At 37.6% G+C, this 26,571-nt stretch overlaps 1 protein-coding gene across 1 annotated transcript in view; it reads left to right on the top strand.

Moving 5' to 3' along the window:
- The window catches only part of Rspo3 (R-spondin 3), an 84,997-nt gene that overhangs the window by 28,889 nt on the left and 29,537 nt on the right, over positions 1-26,571 (top strand). Inside the window, exons 2-4 of the mRNA XM_021174776.3 lie at positions 685-876; positions 2,553-2,699; positions 7,218-7,415. Coding sequence (XP_021030435.2) covers positions 685-876; positions 2,553-2,699; positions 7,218-7,415 — 537 coding nt within the window. The remainder of the gene's footprint in view (positions 1-684; positions 877-2,552; positions 2,700-7,217; positions 7,416-26,571) is intronic.

The following is a 26,571-nucleotide window of genomic DNA, read 5'->3' as shown; positions in this document are numbered from 1 at the left end:
TAGATGTTCCAGACCCAAGGTCTTTGTTCAGTGTCTTCACTCAAGTGCATGTTATTACACTTGCTGCTGAAATCAGAGACATACTTATCGTCTGTGACACACACAAAATCAAGCCAATTTTACCAGTTTCATTGCAACAAAAAAATAAAATAAAAAATAATAAAATAAAATAAAACAGGGGCTGAGAGATGGCTCAGAGGTTATGAACACTGTCTGATCTTCCAGAGTTCCTGTGTTCAATTCACAGCAACTATGTAGTGTGTCAATCTCTCTATACTGCGAACTAATGCCCTCTTCTGCATTCAGGTGGCTGCTAGAGCATTAATATACATAAAATAAATAAATAAACCTTAAAAAACCCACAAAATTGTCAAACCCTATTTTCCTGCATGTTGATTCAGTAATTCCATTTTCCTGAGATTTTGAAATGAATCATTTGGATGAAATATATTTTGAATGTTCAAAGGCACAAAGATATGAAATTTCAAATTAAAAATATTACATATGGTTAAGGAAAATTCTGGGCTTAAAAAACAAGTAGGAAAAAAAAAATCTTATCTCATTTGCCCACTATCACCAAGTCAAAAAGTAATTAAAGTAAAATACACACAGAGAGGGAAATGTTATTGAATCTTATGTCCACAGTCTAACCTCTCTTTCTGTCTCTCTGCTTTGCCTCCGCAGTGCATCCTAACGTCAGTCAAGGCTGCCAAGGAGGCTGTGCAACGTGTTCAGATTACAATGGCTGTTTGTCATGTAAGCCCAGACTGTTTTTTGTTCTGGAAAGGATTGGCATGAAGCAGATAGGAGTGTGTCTCTCTTCGTGTCCAAGTGGATATTACGGAACTCGATATCCAGATATAAATAAATGTACAAGTAAGTAGCCACACCCCTCTATAGTTCTCATTTTCACCTCATCCCGAGAGATTTCTCCTGATGAGAAGAGCTCCTAAGAAATCTAAAATACTCAAAAAATAAGTACTAGTTACATAAGATTAGGAAAAGACACACATAGACTTAGCCCTCAGGACAGGAACATTTTCACTACTAACTTACAAACATCACTCAAGTTTTGTTTTTGTTTGTTTGTTTGTGTTGGATTAAACACCCTAAATCCAGGAACAGGATTATTATTCCTAACTGGCCCTATAGGAAATGACTATAGGTATCAGAACCAATCGAGTTCCCACTACATTATAAATATCCAAGCATTCAGTAACTGGAAGAATTATTTCAGCTATTTTGGTTTCTATAAGTTTCCAGTATAGCAATGAAAATATTTGCAGGTTGGAAATCAAGTTTATGAGGACTGTCACCCTGGCCTCAATATTCCAGCTTCAGCAATGGAAACCAAGTGGCATTTGAAAGGTCCAAATGAGGAAATATCCCTTCTCTCAAAATATCATGTGTCCTTCCACCAGTGGCTTCTTCCCTGCTTCACTGCTGCCTACCTCAGAGTGTCCCAGGCCAGAATCTGTCTGGACAATTTTGTTCCTCACTGGCTCTTCTGGGAATTTCAGAAGCTGCTTGCTCTCCCATTCAAGATTTTAAGGGCATCCCTTTTCTTAGTGAGGTAGTGTAAGGTCCACTCCTCCAAAAGAACTGGCCTCGTCCATTTGTCAGTCATCTGTCTGTTCTGGCTTTCCTACATTTATCTGGGCTATTGTGATTCTTGTTTCCCAGAACACTTACAACTCTAAAGCCAACTGTTCTTCAGCTTGCCTGTGTGGTTGATTGAGTCACTGCTAGATTTGAGCCTCAGCTATAGCACTTGTGAATGAGAGTCATTATCGTGACTACTGCATTGGTTTAAGCTACCATTTTGGTAGCAATGTTGCAAAATACCCATAACAATCATGGTTCATGGTAATTATTACATAGGAGTCAGTTGCTGAAATTGTTTACTCTGTCTCCTACTACAAGGTGATCTTTGTGAACACTGGGCATCAACCCCATGAATGGGATCAACTGGTCTCTACAGTTTTTGACATCTAGTAGACAGTTAAATATTGAGTGAACAAATGATCCTTGAGAACAGTATAAATGGATTATTTCAGTGTATGTTATTCAAATAAAACAGCATTACTATCACTTAATGCAAAATGCTACTTGGACAAATGGACAAGTTGAGAGCTTCTTATATGAAACACCAGGAAACAGGGGTGATAGATACAGAGGGTTTTGGATTTGAGAATGGTTGTGTAGACATTACTGGCCAAGTATCCCTAACCTGAACATCCAAAATCTATAACATTTTTTAACATGATGTCAGTCACCAAAGTGTCTCAGATTTTAGAAACTCTGTATTTTAGATGCTGGAAATCAGGGGGCCCCAGCATATGTTACAAAGGTATTTGTGTGCTACAATCCTACAATTTTTAAAGGATGCATATCAATGAGATGGCTTTGGGAGAGCCCTCAATTCAGTCTAGCAAAATAACACTGAACACTGAAGCTAATGCCAAAGTTGCATGTACAGTAGGAAGATGATGCAGCAGTAGTTTGGAGAACATGACAAAGTGACAATTATTTTTCTGTATTTTTCCTTTCAGAATGCAAAGTTGACTGTGATACCTGTTTCAACAAAAATTTCTGCACAAAGTGTAAAAGTGGATTTTACTTACACCTTGGAAAGTGCCTTGACAGCTGCCCAGAAGGGTTAGAAGCCAACAATCATACTATGGAATGTGTCAGTATTGGTAAGGAAGGACTCTAAGATTTATAATGGGTGAGAAACACGTCAGATGACAATGGCAATCTTTCACAAGATCCTGAGAGGCTATATCTAATAGGCCCTATCCATCTTTGTTTATAAGATACTATCCCAAACCTATGTTCACATAGCTACATCGTGCATGTATTGTGGGTAGTTTAAGAGTGTTCTGCTACTTGTTAAGGATGGCTCATAATTGTTTTGAACTACTCTGATCATCAAATATTTCTTACATTTCAGAGAAACAAAGCAAAAGATGAGGGAGAGAAGGAAGGAAATGTGTGAGTGGGACAAACTTAACTGATTTCTACTTTAAACCAAGATTTAAAAAAAAAAATCTCTAAATTTGATAACAACCCATAATGAAATTGTTTTCCATATGATGGTATTTTTTTTCTTGATATTGCCCACTAATGCTGCTGTGGTCTTATTGTCTAAGTATTAAACACAGAGAAGAGAGAAAATTTTGGACTCCCTCAAGCTGACAGGATGAGACAGTGCAAACTTTGATTAATTATAGGCCTGGTTTTCTGGAGAGGGGGTTCCTCAGACAAGTTGTCTGTCTAAACAACAGATCCTGGTTGGACTATGTTTTCCCTCTTTTAAGTGTTACACAGCTACTAGAGCTATGGGTTTGATGCAGTTGTGGAACAGATGCTAACCCAAATGGGAAAACAGAAAAAGAGAACTCCAAGTCCCTTGGGCAGTGGCTGCAGAAACCTTTGATGCTGTCCTATGCTGGTGTGTGTACACAGAGCCTCCTGATTCAATACAAGATAGTTTCCAGGAGTGCCCCAGGCTCCCACAGTGTGCTTCTGTTATAATTTAAGGTGTTGAACAAATAATTTAAGTTGGTGGCTCAACCATTTCCAGATAAATGCAACTTTTATGTCTATACATTCTTTTTTGGCAGAAGGAAAATAATAGGTGATATTTAAAAGTTAGCCGCAGAAATGCTGGGAAACAGTAATCTCAAATTAATCTTGACTCTTTTTGCTTCAAACTTCCCTAGTCATGAAAAACACAGAAAAACAACTTAGGAAAGGGGTAAAGTTGTCCCCGAAAGTTCTTCTGGTCTAATCATCCAAAGGGCTGATGATTAGAGATAATATGTTCCAAACAGTGGAAACAATGGGAAACACTCCACTGAAATATTAAAGTGCAGATACCAGAAACTTGTAGGATTTCTTTACTGAGGAGAAAGGACAGATATTTAAATTTTGTTAGTTGTTAAAGGTGTAACATTCAGCCTTTAAAAGCTAAATGTTCTCTAAGAGTTTCTTATCCCAGAGTGTTTAACATTCGGCACTGTGGGACTAGTCTTCAAGGAAAATTGGGTTTTATATCCTCAAAGTTACCAATTCTATTTCTTTCCATAAATTTTAGATGGTGATTATACAATTAAAATATCACTAGCTGCCCAAAGGCCATTTATTGAACAAATGACCTAGGACAGAGTTGTATTGCAGATGGGCAATTTCATCAGGACTGGCTCCTTTAGCCTGTTCCCTAAGAGAAAAACCTATCTTGGTAGTCAGTCCTTATGCATAGCATGTGCTGGCTTGCCCAAGACTATCAGGGAAAATAATGGCACCCTTCACTACACAAAAGACAATCAAAGGATGGAGGTGCAGGACCCAGAAAGCTGAGATGTGGAGCGCAAAACACACCATAAATTCCAGTGCTGATTTAGAGCTCTTCACTGCTTACCAGTAGTGTATCTTTCCCCTGCCCAGAGCTGTTAGTTAATTTTTTTTCTACTTAGAAGGTAAACTGAGTAAATAGATTTCAAACAAAAAACTATTGCCCACGTATAGAGGTGGCATGAAAGATCATTGTAACAATGTATCCAGTCCTCATGGTTTGCAAATCAATTTAGCCTACATTTCTACCTTTATAAGAGGGCATATTGTTTCCACTTTGGACTTGAGGTATTTGCTTCCCCTCTGCAGTGTAGTTCTGTTTTCCTCATTGTTCCTCTTGGAAGTCACAGAGGGGGCCAATGTATCACTGTAAACACAGAGACTTGGAGCTCATACCCTAGCTATATCTCCTATTGGACATGCCACCAGTGGCTGAACCCAAGTTGGCCCAGTCCCACCTCTCACCCCCCACACCCACACCCATACTTTTACTGTGAATTTCACTACATCTCAGGTGGCAATGAGTCACAGTCTGACTCTTTCTAGGGTCTAGGGCTCATTAATTTTTCTCAGATACTTAGTTCATTGGGCAGAAGAAGGAAGGAAGGAAGGAAGGAAGGAAGGAAGGAAGGAAGGAAGGAAGGAAGGAAGGAAGGAAGGAAGGAAGGAAGGAAGGAAGACAGCCTCTGAGGTTAAGATCCTTCTTAAGCATCTTTTTAACAAAGTTATATCCCAGTTTTAAATTGTTCATGTAATTGAAAATGCACTTAAACCACTCTTTGAGTTATATCTATCATTTTTCTAACCTTTCCATTTTTATGAAAGTATTATATTTGCTACATTATCAGCCTTTTAAGGTATTTCTGAAGGAAAAAAATCCCTTCCTTTAATATGGGTTTTAACTATCTAATCTCATTAGTTATATTTTTCCTTCAATAGAATTATCTAAGATTAAATCAGAATTTCATCTTAATAACCAATCATTTTCTGGTTTTTAGATCAGTAATTACCTATGTTTCAATTTTTCAATTCTGGTTTCATAAAGTGAAAGTATGTATTTGATTTTATCACCTTTGTTGTGAAAGACCAACAATATTTTGGCTTCCAAATTAAATAATGCTTTCTTTTCTAATTTGTCCTCTTAATTGTAGTGATAAATACAGACACAAAGTTAACATACAGACTAATATTTCTCTTTCTATTCGCCTTCTTGGAGGCTTTTTAATCTATATTACTATTTGATGATTAACTTGGAGAAAGGGTGCTAGGAGGTAAGGTTCATAAGTGGCAAAATGTTATACTATTAAAGAGTGTACTTGCTTTATTCCCTGACCGAATCACAATGGTATAGATAAATGTGGAGTTTATTTTGAAGATGATTCAATAGAGCTCATTTAAGTTTACTAAAACAAATTCATTTTTATATGACTCTGTGCTGCACTTGGGTGCCTGCAAGTGATAAAAATGCCTATAAAAATGAAGGACATTTTAATCCTCTAGATTTAAAAGAAAAAATTAATTAAAAATTACTTTCTTATATCTAGAGGTTTAATTTTAAGTCTCTAGATCACTTAGGTTATTGTTCTTAAGGTGGTCCTCAGAGATAGCCTTCTTGTATAATAACACCCCACTAAGTCAGAAGACAGCGCAAGAGGTTACCAGAAACATGTTTCTGTGGAGACAAGCTGTACTATCTGAAAGGTTTACAATTGGAAGCCACTTCTATTGTTGTAAGTTATGGTGTTTCATGGTCGTAAAAACAGGAACAGCATTCTAAAAACCAGCCAGGAGAGCACAGCCCTGTACTACTAGAAATCAGGAGACATAGACGTGAGGATCATGAGTTTGACTCTAGGCTGGACTGCATAAAGACACATTGTTGGAAGGAAGGAAGGAAGGAAGGAAGGAAGGAAGGAAGGAAGGAAGGAAGGAAGGAAGGAAGGAAGGGGAAGGAAGGAAGGGAGGGAGGGAGGGAGGGAGGGAGGGAGGGAGGAGAAAGAAGGAAAAATAGCACTTTCGGAATGTCATTAAAAGTACAAACATCTGCTACAAAAATCCAGGAAAAGTATTAATGAAAAGCAGAGAAACTAAACTCACACAAAGGAAACAAATCTTCACAACAGCTTCAGAAGGGCACACCCTGCCCTTTAAGCACCACGCAAGGACATCCAGACCAAACGCAAGTTATTAGCTGTCACTGACCAGAAGTTCGCTAAAGTTAGAGATGCTGCTGTGAATTAACTAAGTAATAAATAACGTTTAGGTATTCCGCAGCATGGGAAACAGAAAGGGCACTGAGTCTAGGACAAGGACCTGGATAGTCCTTTCTGCCTGCCATCCTCTAGCACAGATGCTCTCAAACCAAATGATGCTACCATGTCTGCACATAACATCTTCTGCATTAAGGCAGCACATCTGCTCCAAGCTAGAAACGTCATCAGAAGGCTAGGGTGGGGTCCAGAATCCTGTGCTTTATCAGGCCCTTCAAATAATTCTGAGATCTGCAAACATTTAATTATCTAGTCAACAATCAGAATATCCCTCGAGCTCTAGTAAGAATCACTCACTTCTTACAGCAGTGTTAGGAAATTTCCAAAACGTTCATTAGGTGTGCCTGGGTTAACCAGGTTCACCGTAGAATTCCAATTCAGTGAGAAGAAGCTGTCCCAACAACATATGTACTAAAAAGCATTCTATGTCTGCCCCTTATTTATGTTATCTTGCCCAACTATGATAAGCAGAAGCTATTCTAGAAACTTAGATGTGTTGAAGGGATATGTTGTGTTTGTTTGTTTGTTTGTTTGTTTCACTGATAATCCTGCCTGTGCTTGGGAGCCAACTGAGACTTTGTTTGGTTGCAGTACACTGTGAGGCCAGTGAATGGAGTCCATGGAGTCCATGCATGAAGAAAGGAAAAACGTGTGGCTTCAAAAGGGGGACTGAAACACGGGTCCGAGATATACTACAGCATCCTTCAGCCAAGGGTAACCTGTGCCCCCCAACCAGCGAGACAAGAACTTGTATAGTACAAAGAAAGAAGTGTTCAAAGGGAGAACGAGGTACAGACTCACTAACACACCATTCTTCTTTGAATGCTCCCAATCTGATCCATATTTCACTTTACATCTTATGGAATAGTTGGCCATATTCCTAATGGCAGAAGCTCTATAATGGGTAGGAAAACAACACTCTGGATCTAAGTTACACTTTATAGATCTGATAAGGGTTTTTTTCTTTTTAGTAAGGAACCTGACCTCAGCTCTTTAGTGTGATAGTATGATAAATGAAGCCCAAATCAAGAGACTACTATAAGTTTTTAGGCTTGATTTTTTTTTTTTTTCTGTGATCTGCCTTGTTAATGCCCAGGAACTTTTGGGAAGTTTCATAAACACAAGGTAAACATCATCTGTTGTGAGACCATAACAAAGGGACATACCCATACCAAAGGAGACATTCTCTACACAATTGCTTACAAATTAAAATAGTGCAAATGTTTCTAGGTTTCACAGTTTGAAGTAAAGGGTCAAGACCACTGGGGACATTCTGTCACCATGTTGCTGTTCTAGACTTTTGTAACAGGGTGCATAAACTATTAGACCAATATTATTTATTTCAAAATTTGTTAAAATCCTATAAGCACCAAGGAGAAACTTACCACTGAAGATAATGCATGAGTGGAAATCAATTTCATTTAGAACTACAGTTGCTGATTTTTAAATGATCATCCCCATATTTCTTAATCATGTCCTCAGTACCACTGCCTGCAAATATGTTGTATATCTTTAACTAATTATAGATAATTTTCTAGTGAGCCTATGAATGGCCGTCTCCACAAGCTACTTGTCATTTGACAGGAGTTGAATATATCTGCAGATGAACTTCCTTCGCTTATGTCAGTCTTTCACTAATTCATTCGACATACTTTTATTAAACTCTCACTTCTGTGGCCACATATCATGTGAATTCCTAAAGATTCATAGCTAAATAGAATCCTCTCTGAGAGTACTGTGAAGTTAAATCCAAAGTCCGAAGGGAAGCTGGGATGTTTGAGTAGATGATCATAAACAATATCACGTAGTAAAGCAGTTTCTTAGGATCACAGAAGAGGACACTCTAAACATGAAAAAGTAATTTTGTTTATAGAAAAAGTAATTTTGATCACCTGAGTTTTTACAAAATATTTTTTATCATATCAATAGAATTAATTGCCCACCATGAGACTATATAGAATCTTCCATTACCACTGGAACTCAGAACTAGCGTACTAAAATTTTTGGAAATATGAGTTATATTAAAGAGAATATCTAACTTTTTAAATCTGTACGAAGTTTTGGTTAAAACTTCATTTCAGAAATGCAAGTTGGCTAGTGAAAACGGTCTTTTTAGCATTTGTTATCAATTAATTTAAAAGTCTTAGATTTTGAAAGTTGGCATTGGAAGTCAACTGCTTGAGTACTCTATTGGTATGCTCCCATAACCACAGAGTTACTTCTGTTTACTAAAGATCTTGAAATTTAATGAGCTACATCTGGCCTTCACCATGTTTTGTTTCTATAAAATCTACAGCATTAACTGGTATTAAGTATATTTTCCTTCAAGAATATAAATGAAATGAAGCTTATTCCATAGAGAAACTAAATTATATTATATTATCTCTTTTATTTGAGAATATGCCCTTATAATATACTTCTCACTGCACTTGCCATAAATATTGATGTCATAAATGCCACTTCTTAAGACTAGCAGCTAGAAGAGAAGTCATGCCATAAAGTTGTTTGAGTATCAACCTGTATCTGAAGTGTGAACTTAAATTTTTGTTTCTGATCTTTATTCCTCCCTTCCAAGGGTACCACATCATTTTACATTCACAAAATTAGATTTATGGAAATATAACAGTATAAATGTTTTATTATTTCTCAAATTTGATAATACATGTACTAGCAGGAATTGTTGATTTCCTGGAACAACATTCCTTGCCCCACTCCACTTTTCCTTACTCTTCGTGTTTTTATCAATGAGCCTGTTTCATTTTTTAAGGTAGGTTGGAAATATAAGAAAGAAATAAAATCATGCTCCTAATTCATCACCTCCTTATCACTTTTCATAAATTCTTTTAATGTCTACTTATCGAATATATTACTTTAACACGGGATGGGGAAGGGACTGTGTGAGAGAGGGACCAGGATAGGGGACAGCAATTGGAATATAAAGTGAATAAATAAATAAGTTAAACAATAAGAAGTCAAAGAAACATATAGCTATGACCTGTGTAGTGCTTTCCATAAACTATATAGGGCATGGGAACATTACCCAACTTTTCACTTAGCCTTAGATACACAGTTATAAAATATGTGTGGTATACCGTAAAGTATTTTGAAAAGTAAATGCTAAGAAAAATAAACACACTTAGAAAGGCTACCAACAGGCTAAATTGACTAGAAGACATAGGAGTTAGTATATCTAGACTAGCTAATCATTTTTATCTCAGAATCATAAACATAAGAAACCTTCAGGCAGTTTAAGAGATAAGAACTATAAAATGATAAGCACAAGATCTACCCACCAGCATATCTATTTACTGCCTAATTGCTCTGATGTCAGGGCTTAGAGTTGTATAAAACAGGAAGAGTCCCTTAATTGTATAGCTTCACCACTGAAAGACGGGTGAAGCAAATGGCCTGGTGGGTTTGTTTTGTTTTGTTTTGTTTTTTTAATATTTTTATTAGGTATTTTCCTCAATTACATTTCCAATGCTATCCCAAAAGTCCCCCATACCCTCCCCCCACTCCCCTAAACACCCACTCCCACTTTTTGGCCCTGGCGTTCCCCTGTACTGGGGCATATAAAGTTTGCATGTCCAATGGGCCTCTCTTTCCAGTGATGGTCGACTAGGCCATCTTCTGATACATATGCAGCTAGAGTCAAGAGTTCCGGGGCACTGGTTAGTTCATAATGTTGTTGCACCTATAGGGTTGCAGATCCCTTTAGCTCCTTGGATACTTTCTCTAGCTCCTCCATTGGGAGCCCTGTGATCCATCCACTAGCTGACTGTGAGCATCCACTTCTGTGTTTGCTAGGCCCTGGCATAGTCTCACAAGAGACAGCTATATCTGGGTCCTTTCAGCAAAATCTTGCTAGTGTATGCAATGGTGTCAGCGTTTGGAGGCTGATTATGGGATGGATCCCTGGATATGGCAGTCTCTAGATGGTCCATCCTTTTGTCTCAGCTCCAAACTTTGTCTCTGTAACTCCTTCCATGGGTGATTGTTCTCAATTCTAAGAAGGGGCAAAGTGTCCACACTTTGGTCTTCGTTCTTCTTCAGTTTCATGTGTTTTGCAAATTGTCTCTTATATCTTGGGTATACTAAGTTTCTGAGCTAATATCCACTTATCAGTGAGTACATATCATTTGAGTTCTTTTGTGATTGGGTTACCTCACTCAGGATGATGCCCTCCAGGTCCAACTATTTGCCTAGGAATTTCATAAATTCATTTTAAATGCATCTTCACATCTTGATTTGAAACTCCATCTGTGATTTTCCTGGGAGGGTCACAGTGGACAGAAGTAGGACACTCGTGTTTGGAACAGGTGCAGGACTTACTTTCAGGATTTGTTCCTGCTGAGTTCTAACTGCCAAAGGCAGACGCTCCAGGGAAGAATGATACTCCCTGACATTCCCCTACATCGAGCCTTGGGCTGATTGGTTAGAACATCTTGGCAGTGAGCTTCTGGAAAGTGCTTGTCTCTCCCACTCAAACCAGAATACTAAAATTCATGCTGTTGTTCCATGCTATTACAGGGGTGCTAGAGATATGAATTCAGGATTGGTAGTTGTGTGGCAGAGACTTCATCAGCTGGTACATCTCTTTAATGCCTTCTTAAATGTGTTTAAAATAGCACACGCTGCTATGTTATGTGAGGGAGTGCTAACTGTACTACAAATATTCCTCAGCCCCTAATCAATGATCTTGCCCTTGTTTAGATACTAGGAGAGATGTTTCTATAAATTTACACTGCATAACAAGTAACTTCAAAACAGAGGCTAAAACAACAGCCATCCATTTAAGGATCTGTGACTGGGTAGTTTATATAGAGATCCATTCAATAAGTCTGATCTTAGCTGGGCTCCTTCATGTGTCTCACCCATGTTCCTTCGGGATGGCTGAGAACTGAGGCTAATGGGCTATGTTCAAAGTCAAGAAGGTACATCAAGTCCAAGAGAAAAAGGCAAAGTAGATTTACCTGAGGAGATACTTAGAACTGACAAGCTTATCCACACCCTTCTTTTATCTTGTACTGGTCACAAGGTCATTTCCGACTCTGAAGGTGAGAAATAAGTTGTACCCATTGCCTCAGGCAACCATGTTACTTTCTATGGTGCCATCCAAGCACAGTCAGAAGGGGAGGAAGGTGAGTGTTACTGCCATGCAGAGATCTTTTTATTGTTTGCAGTTTGATGAATATGGTCACTTAGTCTTTACCAATCTCTCCTTGTGATGCTATCTCTTCCTCTATAAAGCACAGTACAGTGTGGCAAGTAGTTTTGTCTACTTTGCTTTGTGCTCCCGGTGAGTTGCAGACACATACCTGCCTAGGAGCTAGCTCAGCCACAGATCACACACACATACATTCACTCATTTTTAAACTGTCTTATTGGCTCTGTGGCTGGGCTTTCCTAAGCCTTCTGTGGCTAGCATGCCCTTACCTTTATCCTAGCTCAACATCTTTAACTCTGCTCTCAACTTAACTGCCCAGTTACCTTCTATGAAGTCCATTGGCCTTGCTGCCCAAGACACCATGCCCTTCCATGGGTCTTTTTCCATTTCCACCTACATTTTGGAAGATCTCCCCTACAGCTCTGAGTCGGTTCCTACTCTTTCTCCCAAGTATCTCATCTCCTCTTCCTGCCTATTCCTGCTGGAACCTGGAAGTCCTGCCTCTTTCTTTCCACCATTGGCCACTGGCTTCTTTATTGATAGATCAAAAACCATTTGGGGGCAAGGACCTTCAGTGTCAGTAAACACTGATTCCCGATTAAATGGAAGCATCAGAACCACTCCTCTTTAGTAGAGATATGAAGCATGTAACTTCTAGTGTACCTTCCATCTACACAATGAAGTGTATTAGTGTTCCCATTGCTTCCAAAACTGGCAAAACTACTTAAAGAACTTTTGCTGACAGTTTGATATCAAAACTCTGGCAGAGAGAGAGAAAGGCAAAGTAGGTTTACAGAGAGAGAAAAAGAGAGGGAGGGAGAGAGAGGGAGAGAGAGAGAGAGAGAGAGAGAGAGAGAGAGAGAGAGAGAGAGAGAGAGAATTGAATACTCATCTCTCTCCTTTTTATTTAGTCTAAGACCCTACCCCATAGAATGGTCTTGCTCTCACTTAGCCTGCCTCTTCTTACATCAACTAACCTAATATAGAAACTTTTTCATAGATATGCCTAGAGGTTTGTTTCAATGGTGTGATTCTAAATTACACCAAGTTGACAGCAAAAATTATCCATCACATGGAGACTACAACAAAAGATTAAAAGCCAAGCTAAGGAGCTGGGGAGATAGTTCAGCCATTAAAAGCACTTGTTGCTCTTGCAGAGGACACAGGTTTGCTCCCTAGCACCCACAGGGTGACTTAACAACCATCCATAACTGCAGCCCTCATTGATTTGACACCCTCTTCTGACCTCTACAGGCACCACACACACATGCCGTATACATACATACATGGATGCAAACAACCCATTAGTGTACAATCATGAACTAAATAATCTTTTGTTTGTAAAAAGCTAGGCCAAGATAAACTCATGTATTACAATTGGATGGAACACAGGGCCCCAAAGGAAGAGCTAGAGAAAGTACCCAAGGAGCTGAAGGCATCTGCTACCCTATAGGTGGAACAACAATATGAACTAACCAGTAGCCCCAGAGCTCATGTCTCTAGCTACATATGTAGCAGAAGATGGCCTAGTAGGCCATCATTGGGAAGAGAGGCCCCTTGGTCTTGCAAACTTTATATGCCCTAGTACAGGGGAATGCCAGGGCCAAGAAGTGGGAGTGGGTGGATAGGGGAGCAGGGCAGGGGGAGGGTATAGGGCACTTTCGGGATAGCATTTGAAATGTAAATGAAGGAAATACCTAATAAAATATTGGAAAAAATATTTACTTAAATATCTCTTTGTAATATATGTTGTAATGTTTGAGAAATTAAAAAAAAGAGATGCCCCCTTTACCAGTTTTTTCATATTCTTGGCATTAATGTCATACTTAATGTTCCTGAAAACTGTGATCACCCTGTTCAGCTTTCTTGTAGCAAAAACCTATGTTGAGGGTTTTCATTTTCATAATAAGAACACTAGTAGCTGCAGTTTTCATTAAAGTTTACTAACTTACTTACAAAAGCATCTACTTTTTCTGGCAAAATATAAAATAGAACTGCCTATATTTTGTTCTAGCTTCAAGGCAAATATATGGTATTTTTCCTGTGACCACCATATCGATACACTGATACATATTCTTCAAACGGCTGAGTAGGGTTAAAGGTACAGCTTGTGGCTGTGGAACAGAGTTTGAATTAATAGGGCCTTTGGAGAAATGACCTCAAGACCTTTGGCTTCACTCATAGCCTGCTCTGGCCAACTAAGATTCCTGCCAACTAGTAGGGTTCCCTAGAGAGAGACTCCAAAAGCATCAGCATAAATTTAAATTCTGAACCCCCAAATATAGTTTCCAAAAAGGTCTTTCTTGTTCTTTGCTAATTACAAAATAAACATTTCTCAGCAAAAAGACACTTCCTTCTTTCATGGTACTGTCTAGCTCCCTGCACCCCTACCACTCTTTAAAACTGCTGCTGTTGCTGAGGCCCTTTGGCACAGGAGACAAACCCATGTTTGCAGACACAAAAAGGATTATTAAGTCTCCCTCTTTACCCCAGCAACTTCATAGAAGCCTTACAGAGAAACTCTGTGTATGCCTGTGTCTGACAGAATGGATCAGACACCTTCTTAAGCCTCCCAAGAGGTTTGAGGGGGCAGATCTAACTAGACACAGTTGATCTCTGTGGCATCATTAAAGAGAAACACTCTCAATCTTGGTTATATCATACATCTGCGTGAGCCTGTTACCAGTATTGAAAAAATTATACACCAGTATTCATTGGAACATATGAGCTAAAAATGACAGCACTAGGGGCTAAAGAGATGGTTCAGTGGTTAAGGGCACTGTCTGCTCTTCAAGACAGAATTAGACCCTTCCTGAGTTTATTTCCAAGCCACTATATGGTGTCTCACAACCATCTATACCGGGATCTGATGTGCTCTTCTGGCATGCAGGTATACATGCAGGTAGAGTACTCTTACATAAAATAAGTGAATCTTTTTATTTTACACAAAAAAGGAGAGTTCTAAAATTATCTTAAGGGAAAAAAAAGCTTTCAGCATAGGATTTTTTAAATTGCAGTGCTATTAAGCCGTCTGTTTTCTTTCTTCATTGTTTCAATTCATCCTCCGTCTCTTTTCCTATTTACTGGTTTGTTTTCCATTGCTGTGAATCTTTCTAAAATTTAGAAGAAATTTGGCTCTAAACAGATTCATTCCAGGGTCCATATGTAAATGTCCCAATTTACCCTAATTTCCCTGTCCACATGCCTTATTTCTTAGAGGAATTTAGTTGATCAGTTTGAATCACATGTCCATTCCTTGAAGTAATCACTCCAGCAGGCATTTACAATATTTTGATTTGTCTGCCTTTCATTGGTCACATTCCTACAATTAAAACTGAATGCCATTGTGAATTGTTTGACTTACAAATAAGGATGTACGTGTAAATGACCCAGCTCAACACATGCATACACAAATATGAAGTGCTAAAAATTATTCAATGTAAAAACATATTCTTTCACCAGATACTTTCCAGCCAATATGTATAAAAGCAACTTAAATAATGAAGCCTAAGCAAGTTTTGGTTTTTTTTTCAATTTTGACCCAATGTGCATGTCTAGCATAATGCTAATAATATCTTCATTTAACCAATTTTTCCAGTTTCTGGGTTTTTAGAAACATTTTTATGGGATTAAACTGACTTTAACTGAATCCACTACTCCTTGAATGGTTTCTGGGACAGATTTGCATATACCATGCAAGGACAGTCATTCCCATTTCTAGCTGCCTAAGGTTCTGTGTGGAACACACGAGTGTGGGTAATGACATTCTGCTTAATTACTCACCATGCCATGGGAACTTTAAGATGAACTCCTGTGTTTATGCTATACATATACCACTGGGCCATAACTTTAGCCTCTATGAGGCCAGGCTGCTAAATCTGGAAAATATGCCTTAGGGGGAGTTGTTTTGTTTGTTTGTTGTTTCTGTTAGAGGAGTCTCTTCTTCCCCCTGCATTTGGAAAGAATTGGATACTCAGAAGAGTTGCTCAACAAAGAGTTATAGTCCAGGAGTAAGGACGGGTATGTACGTGAACACATGGGGGGTTGCTTTACTTTTGCAACAAGAGCAATTGGATATTTGCAAGCACATTTATTTCTTACTGTGGCATAATTTCTGAATTCAGGAGAGAAGATAATACACTAAACTCATACTTGAGCCATATGTGTGTGTGTGCATGAGCATCTGTGTGTGTGTGTGTGTGTGAGAGAGAGAGAGAGAGCATGCACACATGTGTGCACATAACAATTGTTCATTTCAAAAGTAAAGCAGGATATAGGAAGTGTGCCTTTAGTGACATGGTTAGTGGGTAAAGGGTCTTGCCAGGAAGGCTAATGATATGAGCTGGATCCTGGGGACCCACACAGTAGAGGAAAGAACCAAGCTATATAAACTGTCCTTAGACCTCTGCATACACACACACATTCACACACACACACACTAAGTAAAATGTAATGATAAACAATATTAAAGAAATCACACACAATTAAAACACAAAAGCATTACCCTAATTAACATAAACAATTATCTAGTTTTCCATAATATAATCATTATAATTAATAGATAACTATTTTTATGAAATGCCCACATATACAGAGAAATATCCCTCAGGGTAATGAATATACTTTGTAAGTGTCAGATACATTGTCTAGTTGTTCTCTGATTTATATTGCATACAGAGGGCTTATGCTTCAGTTTCTTTCTCTAGAAATTATAACTTAGTTTACTAAAGTAGTTCGATAGCAGAGCCCTGGTAGATGAAACATTTGTCCAGCTTCTCAAGTCCTATTCTGAAATGTGTAAGAAAAGGAAGTTTACATCTATCAAAAATATTTTAGTGTGTACGTGTGTGTATGTGTGTGTGTGTGTCGGGGGTTTGTGGTGTAATGTGTGTATGTGACTATAGGTGTGACTCTCAGCAGTCAGTTCTCCATTTCCTCTAAGTTCCTGGGATTGACTGAGGTTGACAGGCTCACCAGGCAAGCACATGAACCTAAGCCTTCTCACCAGCTAGTCTTCCACTTGCCTGGTCTACCCTTTTTCAGCTACTTCCAACCCTGTGGTAACCTTTTAATGTTGCTCCTCTTGTCTTATTTTCCTACCCATGCGTATTTACCTAGTTAACTAATATACACATATATGAACCTAATTAATTAATTATCTAATTAATTAATATATACGTATATCCTGAGACAGGACCTTCGCACATTCATGTGTAAATGACAAAGGTCACCGCCAGCATGACCCTGAATTCACAGTCTGTTTTTTCTCTTCTTCCAAAGGCTGGGTTACAAACGTGCACCACTACACTCAGCTGTTGCAATTTTTTCCTTTTATTAAACATGGATTTTTCATACATAATATATCCTAATTAGTTTCCCCTCCCTCTACTCTTCACAATTCACCACCCACCCTCCTTCCCATGCAGATCCACTCACTTTCTGTCTCTCATTAACAAACAAGTAGGCTTCTAAATAATATAATAAATATAATACTATAATATATAACAATATTAAAGCAACACATTGGAATAGGGTGAAATAAACAAACAGAAAGAAAAGAGCACAATACAAGGTACAGAAAACAGACACAGGTGCAAAGACCAACTCATTTGCAAACTCGGGGATCCCATAAAAACACTACACTGTAAGTCACAATGTATACACAAGGAGTCTGTAGAGTAAAAATAGAGAAAAACATATATATATATATATATATATATTAAAATATAAGATAATAAAATAAAACTCTGGCATATAAGGAATCTTTTTAAAAAATATTTATTTATTTATTAAATGTAAATACACTTTAGCTGTCTTCAGAAACACCAGAAGAGAGCATCAGATTTTGTTATGGATGGTTGTGTGCAGGGGGCTGGTGAGATGGCTCAGCAGTTAAGAGCTCCGACTGCTCTTCCAAAGGTCCTGAGTTCAAATCCCAGTCAACCACATGGTGGCATATAAGGAATCTTAAAGGACTCCCCTGAGTTTGTTTTCTGTGGTCATTTTCCGGTAGGCATGTTACCTACTCTTAAGAGTAGTTTGTTTCTCCCTTGGAGAAGACTAAATTTTCGTTTACTAGTGGTTATCAATGGGAGATTGCTTCTTGGTTAGGCATGGGGTCATGTGTCCACTTCTCCTTTCAGCTCTAGCACTTCATAGTTACTTGAGCCCTAGGGGAGGGATTTAATGAAGGTATCCCACTTAGGGCTCAGTGTTCCAAGGTATCTCTCCATATTGTCTGGCTGTGGGTCTTTGTATTTGTTCCTAACTGTTGCAGGAGAAAACTTCTCTGATAATGGCTGAGGAAAGCACTGACCTATGAGTGTAGTAAAATGTAATTAGGATTCATTTTAATGCTATGTGCTTTCATAGCATAGTCATATTTGATTTTACCCTAGGTCCCTGGGCTATCTATTCATAAGTTCTTGGTCATCTAAGCAGTACCTTGTAATAGTTCCATATCATGGAGTATGCTTAAAATCAGATATTGGTTGGATACTCCCATAAGGATTGTGCCACCATTGCAGCAGCAAATCTTGCAGGCAGGATACCACTGTAGATCAAAGGGTTTATACGTGGGTTGGTGTTTACCTTTCTTCTCTATAATGTGCAGAGTTTCTTCTATACATTAACATATAGTAGTAAAGTCTCTATATAGGCACCAGCTTGACTCCTTCATGTTCAATGTGTTGTGTAGGTGTTGTCTTCAAAAATGGGCCTTTGCTGTCAGTTTGTGGAGAGCAATCTGTAGGTTTGATAACAGCCGAAGGTGTTTGGGTTCCCACGGACCCCTTTGACCTACAGTTCAGTTAGATGTGATCCATTCTCGTACTGGAAGCTTCTTTTTGTGACAAAAAAAAATCCACTTGGGGTTGTATCTCCCATATTATTTGGCTATTTCATTTAGACCACAATCCTATATTATATATTTTAGAACGCTTCTACTACTATCTCTCAAAAGCCCTTAATTTAGCTATCTCACCCAATATTCCTACCTACTTCTCTCACTCACCTGATTTGATCCTCCCCCATTCATTCCAATTATAGATTCTATTTCCCTTTCCTGGGGAGATCTATCTGTCTATTCTCCCTAACCCCTTACTCTATAGCTAAGTCTGCAATTCTAGGAATTATAGCTTGACTTAATATTGACTGAAGAGCTAATATCCACATAAAAATCTTCTATTTTAAATTGACTGTTTATTCACATGTTCAGAACCTCAAGATAACATCTCGTATTCCATTCATTTCAGTAAAAGTACAGAAATATTTATGGTCATAACTGTCAGTTCAACCACAAATCTGCCATGAGTGTTATTTGCTTCACTTTTTAATTTTTGCTAAAGCATTTCATTGCCAAAAATTATATATCTGCTGTTGTAAAAGCTCAAAAATTTTGAATGTATAAAATATTAGCAATATCCTTTCACTCAGGGTATTTCCATCCTCTGAGAAAAGTTTTGTTAAATTGTTTGATCTTTGTTCCAGAGTATTCTTTTGACTATAGTAATATATTCATTTCTAGCAGAAGTAAAAGAGATGATACATCTGTTTTTAAATGTCAAATGGACTTTTAACTAGCTCTATGGCATTTAAGAAAGTTAAGTCAACTTCTTATGCCTGATTTTCATAATTTAGATGATAACACCAGAACATTAAAATAAAGATTTACCAGACTGTTTAAAATTATACTTCTACCTGGGATGTAATAATCATTTAGTAAGTACCAAGCACTAGATGAATAAAGCAAAAAAAAAAAAAAATGCACATATTTGTATATGGGAAGCCCAGTACATAATGTGGGTTAATGGTGAAATGAGTTATTAGCAAGATTGGAACTTGTATGCACTGCCCATAGGGATGCAAGATAATAGAACCTGCCTGGCAGTTCCACAGAAATCCAAACTGAAATTATAATGTGACCCAGCAATTCCAATTCTGAGTATATGTATTAAAATTAGATTCTCCTTGGGTACTTTCTCTAGCTCCTTCTTTGGGGACCTTGTGCCCAGTCCAATGGATGATTGTGAGCACCCACTTCTGTATTTGCCAGGAACTGGCAGAGCCTCACAGGAAACAGCTATATCAGGTTCCTGTCAACAAGCTCTGTTGGCATCTGCCATAGTGTCTGGGTTTGGTGGTTGTTTATGGGATGGATCTCCAATTTTGAAGCCCCATAGGAGGAACATCAATATGAACTAACCAGTACCCTCAGAGCTCCTTAAACCACCAAAACAAACAAACAAACAAACAAAAAAAACACAGGGGGAATCATGTCTCTAGTTGCATAAGTAGCAGAGGATGGCCTAGTTGGTCATCAGTGAGAGGAGAGGCCCTTGATCCTGTGAAGGTTCTATGCCCCAGTATAGGGGAATGCCAGGACCAGGAATGAGAGTGGGTGGGTTAGGGAGCAGAGGGAAGGGGAATGGGATAGGAGATTTTCAGAGGGGAAACTACGGAAGGGGATAACATTTGAAATGTAAATAAAGAAAATATCTAATAAAAAAATTAAAAAGTAGATTCTCAAGGAGACATTCATATGTCCATGTTAATAAAACTATTATTTACAATAGCCAAAAGCTGTATGCAGTTCTTATGACCATTAATGAAAGACTCAATTAATAGAATGACACTCAGTCACACATCATTGCTTGAAAAAGGAAAAACATTCTCATACATGCTAAAACATGGATAAAATTGAAGATACTATGCTAACTGAAATCAGTCAGTCACAATATTACAAATATCCAATTGTTGTGTTGATATGAGCTACAAATTTGCAAAAATCACAGAGAGAGACATTAGACAGTAAGATGCAAGGGTCTGGGGGAAAGAAAATAAAGTTGTTGAGACATAGTTTCAATTATGCACAATGAAGAGTTCTCCAAACTGACATTTGTGATGACTTCACAATGCGAATAGTCTTAGTGACACTAAACTCTATGGTTAAGGTGTTTAGAATCTTTATGTATAATTTATCTCAACTTAAAGAATAAATGCTAAGGGTTGGAAGATGACTCAGTAAGTAAAGGATTGCAATCATGGTAATGTGATTTCTATGCCTAGAACCCACAAAAGGTGAAAGGATTGAACTGAGTCCACCAACTTCTAATCTCCACAAATGTGCAATGGTACATGCAATCCCCATGCACACATGAATGCATCATGTACATACATGTGCACCATTATAGTGAAGAAATATTTACTGTTAAAATAGTGTTTTTATAAGGAATGAGTTCTAGCTAGCCAACAGCTGTGGGCCAGACTGCTATATTTTAGAACCATTGAACATGTTTTCTGAGCATCTCTAATGTTCTCACTTACCTTCATGGTAAAATCCGAATTTGACATTTCTCTTGGTTCTTTGCTATAGAAAGTAGTAATGTTTTCCCCCTTAGGGAAAATGCTTGAATCTCAAAAGAGTAAATAATGTCAGTGGGTTTCCCATGGACCATGCAATGTATTCCAGATGAGATCCTAGATTCTACTGTGCTATAGCTACAAGGAGTTATCGGTAATGCAACAGTCAAAGCTGTCCTGACAGGTAGTTTCCTTGTGGTAAAAGGCTGTTCTGGGCCTTGCATTTATTTGTTTCTTGGTTTTTCTCTCTTGTTTGTATTCCCTTGTACAAACTTAAGGTCATGGTCCTCCCATTTATTCTGCAATGCAGGAAAACTAGAGAAAATTGAGGTAAAATTTGCAATAGGGCCACCCAGATCTGTTGGAAACATGAGCGTACCTTGAGGTAGTATTTAACATACAGCCTCATATTGTTCTGCACATCTCCTGCTGTTAATCTCCTGGCCTCGTGCTTTCTTCTGAGTTTTTGTCATTTGTTCCATCTTCCCTGATTGCTAAATACATAATGTAAAACATTAGGTTGCAAACTGGCCTTAAATTGGCTGAGACCTCAGGAGAACTATTCCGAACACTTTTTATATAAACTCTAAGGAGGTCAAACTTAGACAACTCTCAGCTGCTGAGCTTGGATTCCACAAGCCACTGTCCAGTTATAATTAATATTAATAAATGGCAGATGACAGATGTTTATTGCCTAACTGAGCTATGTGTATTCAATACTAAGTCTTCAAAAAGCCAGTGTCAAAGGATCTAAACATATGTGTTAAAGTACCAAAGAGAATAAAACTACAGACATGTGAGCCAAACTCTTCTAACTGCAAGTTTCCAAATCTCCATAGGAAATATATCAGACACTTCTCCATTACATATTACAAAATGGATTGACATGAAACTGTACTTCATTAGATTAAAAGTCAGTTTTATAAGCCTACATTTCTAGGGAAAAAAAGACTTATAAACCATAGACAAGCATTTATTAAAAAAAAATACATAACTGTTGACTTTAAAGTCTGAAGCCAACATGTATGATGTACATGGGTTTTGTGATGAGAAAGAAAATCAGTATTCCAATGCTAAGTTGGTTTAAATTTGTAGAAATCTGTCAAATTCTGCTAAATAATAGACTAAATAATAAAACCATCGACTGGGGTTTATTCACTTCTGGATACTAAAGAGTTATGACTCAGTAATTCAGTTACCTGGTTGTGTAATCCTGAGAGCATAGTAAGATGCTTATAATAGAAATGAATTCTCCAGTTACTAAAGGCAAAGTAAAAGAATTTTCCAAGGGAATGACATGAAGACTCAAAAACATCTTATAAAAAACAGAGAGGAAAATAACTTGATTACGTTATTCAATGGAATCCATAGAGTATGACCATATGCATTAACACAGATTCTTCCCAATGGAGCTGGGGTTGAATAATACGATTGACTGGATGCTTGACAGTTTTACATGATTGTCTTATGTAGTTCTTAAGTATCCTAGGCTTGTATGCATTTTATTTAAAACTCTAACTTAAAGGTGAGCAAATTGAGACATTGGGTGAGAAGTTGGCTGAACAATATTAAGTAATTTGCTTATACACTAGTAATGTTCAGTTCTGGCCCCAGAAGGACTTCAAGTATCATAGACAGAAAAGTGTATGTATAAACTACTATGACCAGCAGCTAGTGATTGGGGCAGAATTGTGCCCAGAGTCTGGGTCTTTTTGAGAATAAGCTTTGTCCTGGCTGCTTTAACACTTTTGCTCCATGTTCAGAATGAAGATGTATTTCTTTTGTTTCTGCACCTCCATTCATACCCCTAACCAAAGGGTTAGCAACAATGATTATTTTCTTGATATCCTTGTTGATGTTGCTGATACAATCTAAAACATCCTGTTTCTCCCATGAAATTTGTTTATCCTTTTGATTATTCCACTGTTCAAAGAACAAATGTGAACTTAACAAATTGCCAATGATTTCCCCTTTGTTTGTGCACACTCATGTTTAAAACCCATACCATTTTTGAAACTGTGAACATCATATTGAGGTGATATAAACATCTATGTTCACATATCATGCTGTCTAAACAAAAGCATTGTCAACAGAGTCAGGCAACACGTTCCTTGTGCACTTTTTACAGGGCTGTGTTTAACTATGGGTCTTAATAAGAACCTTCATGAAGTTTTTCCAAAGGATAAAAATGCTAATGCCACGTCTAATTACTATTATATAACACTAAAGACACAAACTAAAACTGATTGAAGGAGGTATTTAAGAAGTTGGATTTTCTGCTCAAGTTGTAAAGTATATATGGGCTCCACATGTAGTCTATGAATGAGAGGTTATGCTGGACACACAGAGCAGAGTACCTGCCCCAGGGGGTTTCTCAGTGTGAAGCAAGCTGCAAGAGAGTAGGGCTTTAAGAAAGAACAGCATGTGCAATGTGCAACTGAGCAGATGCAGCATGGCTTTCGGGGTTGTTCTCTGAAGCTTGGGATGATGTGGAAAAAAATTATATGCTGCTCTTGTTTCTGTAGACATCTGCTGAAGGCATGTGAAGATGGTGTAAATTTTCTCATAGGATATTGTATCTCAAAACTAGAAAGAAGGAAAAGTGGTAAGGAACTGAGCAAGAATCTCGTTCTAACAGGATTACATTACAGGATGCTTACTCGAGGTTGCAAATGGTAGGTATTCCAGTAACTGTGTTAAAAAAAAAAAAAAAACAAAGCAAAATACAACAAAAAACCCACATTGTTTTCTCTACAAGTACTATATAATAGCTATTTATAGCTTTTACCCCAAGTAATCAAAGACTAGCCCCTTTCAAATGACATGCCGGATTATTGTTCCTTTCATTAATGAAGGCACAAAATATTAAAGAAGCTTTGAAATACATTTTTAGACATGAAATTAAGTTTATAAAATAAGCTTAATTTCAAATTAGTCAAAACACATGGGTACAACTTTATTTTTATCTGTTGTGGTTTTCTGAAATGTTCTCCATCTGTTGCAAAGAGAAGTTCCTTGATGTTCCCCAAAGAAAAGCATATCAATTGCTTATTCAATACCAAGTGGTCAGCCCTGGAAACATATACACACAAGTAAAATTACATAGACTAAGTAGGTTGTGTTTATGTACACACACACACACACACACACACATATAAAAAAAACAACAACACAAAGGGGCCATGAATTGGAAAACTAGACGGGGAAGGGATACAGTTGAAGGTTTATGAGAGAATGGGGGATGAGAAGTAGAGTTATTGTGGCTATGGCAGGGACGAATACTGGGCTAATGTTTCCATAACAAATTCATCATCAAAAAAGTTAAAACGGGGAACTGATGCAGGACAGAAACCTGGAGGCTGGAACTCATGTAGAAGCCATCAAGTGATGTTCCCTACTGGCTTGCTCCCCATAGCTTACTCAGCCTGCTTCCTTATGGAACCCAGGACCACCAGCCCAAGGATAGCACCACCCACAAAGGGCTGGGCCCTCCCATGTCAATCACTAATTAAGAAAATTCCCTATAGATTTGCCTGCAGCCTGGTCTTATGGAGGCATTTTCTCAACTGAGGTTTCCTCCTCTCAGATGACTCTAGTTGGACAAACTGACATAAAACTGACATAGCCAGCACTGATATAATTATACTATAATCTTAAATTCTTAAAATTAAAATGGATCTATTTCCTATAATCATATACAGATCTTTAAAAATTAAGATGTCATTGAACACCTACCAGTTGTCTATAAAGCCATATAAACTACTTGAAATACAATTAGATGTTTGCAAATCCAAGGTTGTCCTCATGGGATCACATCTGTGTAGTGTTATGAGCATATCAGTTTCATCTATGAATAGCAGTGGTTAGTGTATGCTTTCATGAGACAGTTGAAGGTGCAAAGATAGCAAAAGAAACATGGGTTATTTTTAGAATATCAGAGTCATGAACACATGCAAGAAGTGTCTCTACACTATATTTGATATTGCTGGCATTGTCCTATTGGAAAAAGACAGCATTTCCCATTGACCTCACTAGAAAGTAATATCTATAGATGACAAACACTTTTAGCAAAGTATCAGGATACAAAATTACAAACAAAAATCAGTAATCTACCTATATACAAATGACAAATGAGATGAGAAAGAAATTGGGGAAATAATAATACATTTCATAATAATTTCAGAAAATATCTTGGAATGATTCTAACCAAGCAAGTGAAAGACTTAAATAATAAAAACTTTAAGACATTGAAGAAAATAATTTAAGAAGATATCATAAGATGGAAAAATCCATACCCAATGGTCAGTAGGATTAATATACTGAAAATGGTCATTGCTCTAAGAGTACTCTACATTTCAAAGCAATCCCCATCAAAATTCCAACACAACTCTTCACAGAAATTGAAAGGACAATTATCATCTTCAAATAGAAGCACAGCATTGATCAATGGAATCAAAATGAAGTCACAGAAGTAAATTCATATACCTATGGATGCCTGCTTTTTACAAACAAGTCAGAAATGCACACTGGAAATAGATAATGTCTTCAACAAATGGTGCTGGCCAAACTGGATGGCTGCATATAGAACAATTCAAATATATCCATATTTCTCACTCAACCCCAAATTCAATTCCAAATATATCAAGGACTTCAACATAAGGCCAGATACTTTGAATCTGACTGAAGAGAAAATTGGGAATAGAACTCTTTGGCCCAGGAAAAGACTTTCTGAGTGAGACACTGATAGCACAGACACTAAGGTCAATAATCAGTAAATGGGATCACATGAAATTAAAAAGCTTCCAAAATCATTCCAACAAGCTGCAGGCTACAGAATAGGAAATGTGTTTTTCTTTGCTTCTCAGTATAAATTTGTGAGTACTGTACAGCTACTTAAGGTAATTAAAAGTAGTCCGCATGAAGCCACAGAATCAGCAGTGTGCTCATCAACACACCAGACTGCTCAAGGCTTACCTCACTGTTCCCTTACATATGAGCATGTGTGTGTTCATTTCAGAATTTTCCCTAGGTTTGCCATTTTGTCTGTGTTATCTTTGTTTTGCCCATTTGTATTGTTTTGTTCAATTTTTCTGAACTTGAAAATAGTGATTGTTTACAGAAGATCAAGGTCCAAGTTCATTATATTTGGGGGGAGTTTAAGGATTAATTAGTTTTTGGTTTGGGTGTGTTCGTTACTTTTCTTGTGGTTACAACAAAGTACTCAGAAAAAGTCACTTAAGGAAGGAAAGACACCATCATTCATAGTGGAGAAGACACTAATAATTGTAGCTCTGGTAAATTCTTTAAGGTTCTTTTAACAAATTTCTACTATGTTTAAATAGAAACATCAAATTGAATAAGAAAATTGTTCATCAAAATCCCTGTAAGATTATTCTTATTTTCTTATAAAACATACTT

Source organism: Mus caroli, unplaced genomic scaffold, assembly GCF_978045245.1.
Source record: "Mus caroli unplaced genomic scaffold, Mus_caroli_1 scaffold_9, whole genome shotgun sequence".
NCBI lineage: Eukaryota > Metazoa > Chordata > Mammalia > Rodentia > Muridae > Mus > Mus caroli.
This window is presented reverse-complemented; position numbering and strand designations above follow the sequence as displayed.